This window comes from Sinocyclocheilus grahami, unplaced genomic scaffold, assembly GCF_001515645.1.
Source record: "Sinocyclocheilus grahami isolate Dianchi unplaced genomic scaffold, SAMN03320097.WGS_v1.1 scaffold1321.1, whole genome shotgun sequence".
Taxonomy (NCBI): domain Eukaryota; kingdom Metazoa; phylum Chordata; class Actinopteri; order Cypriniformes; family Cyprinidae; genus Sinocyclocheilus; species Sinocyclocheilus grahami.
The window spans coordinates 517,178-518,159 of NW_015506500.1; the positions used below are offsets into that span (position 1 = coordinate 517,178).

A 982-nucleotide genomic window follows, 5' to 3' on the forward strand; every position below is an offset into this window, starting at 1 on the left:
AATATTGTAAGGCATTACTTTTAAAAGTAACTTTCCCCAACACTGGATATGACATTAACAATCCATTTGACCAAAATATCACGCATTTGCAAGTGGCACGTATTTAATGTAGAGAAGGTCTGATTATATCCATTTGATTGAACAATGAATGGCCACACCATAAAGAAATGCATTAAAAAAGACTGCGTTAGCTGTACTTACACCGAGTTCCCTCTTGCCATCTTTATCCATGTAGCATGGCCACCATCCTCTAACTGCCTTCTGGTCAAAGAGAGACTTCAACTGGTCTGACTTTGGAGGTGTGGTTCCATCCGGGACCATGCTAAGGCTACATTTCTCCGGTGTTTTAGAAGGGTTGATGAGGTGGTGCAGATCAAGTTCAATAGCACCTGTAACATATGTGAGATTAATACACAAACCCGAAAAATATGACGACGACAACATTTCCAAGATCTGCATACACACGTCTCACCTAGGTAATCATCCAGAGAGAATTTGTCATTATCCCATATTTGAACAATCAGCTTGGGTGGGATTCTAAACTCTGATTTGTCAAGGCTCCAGAAATTTTCCTTTTTAACAGAAAAGAATGAGTATTTTAATACTTCCAAGTGCTCTTCATAATACATTAAACACAACCAAACTGCATTACCTTTTTAGATACAAGACACAGCTGCTCTGCAGGCAAGTATTCAAATCCAAAGACAAATCTCCAGCTGAAATTGCCATCGCCATCCAAAGATCGGTAATGGACGTCTGTTTTTTGCTTATCTTCTTCCATACCTGGCATCCAACTAATCAAAGGCATAAACGCATGAATTACAACACATATATTACTTGTAAAACACATTAAGGCAAGACTCCACAGGTGAACAGTGTAAAAATGTAACTAATCAATCAAATGTGATATCTATTAATCACAGTACATTAAAACAATTGTTTTGAATTACAGGTTTTATGAAATTATATTTAAATATGCAAA

General features: G+C 37.0%; 2 protein-coding genes across 2 annotated transcripts in view; both read right to left on the reverse strand.

Annotated features, from left to right (window-relative positions):
- Positions 1-108: 108 nt before the first annotated feature.
- LOC107569182 (myoferlin-like) lies at positions 109-822 on the reverse strand. The gene is made up of 3 exons (XM_016255191.1): positions 653-822; positions 473-572; positions 109-389 (listed from the first exon to the last, which is right to left on the reverse strand). Exons 1-3 carry the CDS (start codon positions 806-808, stop codon positions 124-126), a joined length of 522 nt encoding a protein of 173 aa, XP_016110677.1. The 5' UTR covers positions 809-822; the 3' UTR covers positions 109-123.
- A 71-nt stretch (positions 823-893) lies between these two features.
- The window catches only part of LOC107569177 (myoferlin-like), a 1,866-nt gene continuing 1,777 nt past the window's right edge, over positions 894-982 (reverse strand). The window contains exon 5 of the mRNA XM_016255184.1: positions 894-910. Within this exon, the coding sequence (XP_016110670.1) occupies positions 894-910 (17 nt within the window). The remainder of the gene's footprint in view (positions 911-982) is intronic.

Coding starts and splice junctions, on each gene's coding strand:
- LOC107569182 (XM_016255191.1), bottom strand. CDS start 808: ATGCCTTTGATTAGTTGGATGCCAGGTATGGAAGAAGATAAGCAAAAA. Junction 573..652: donor TGTGTCTTGTATCTAAAAAG/GTAATGCAGTTT, acceptor TCTGTTAAAAAG/GAAAATTTCTGGAGCCTTGA. Junction 390..472: donor CTCTCTGGATGATTACCTAG/GTGAGACGTGTG, acceptor CATATGTTACAG/GTGCTATTGAACTTGATCTG.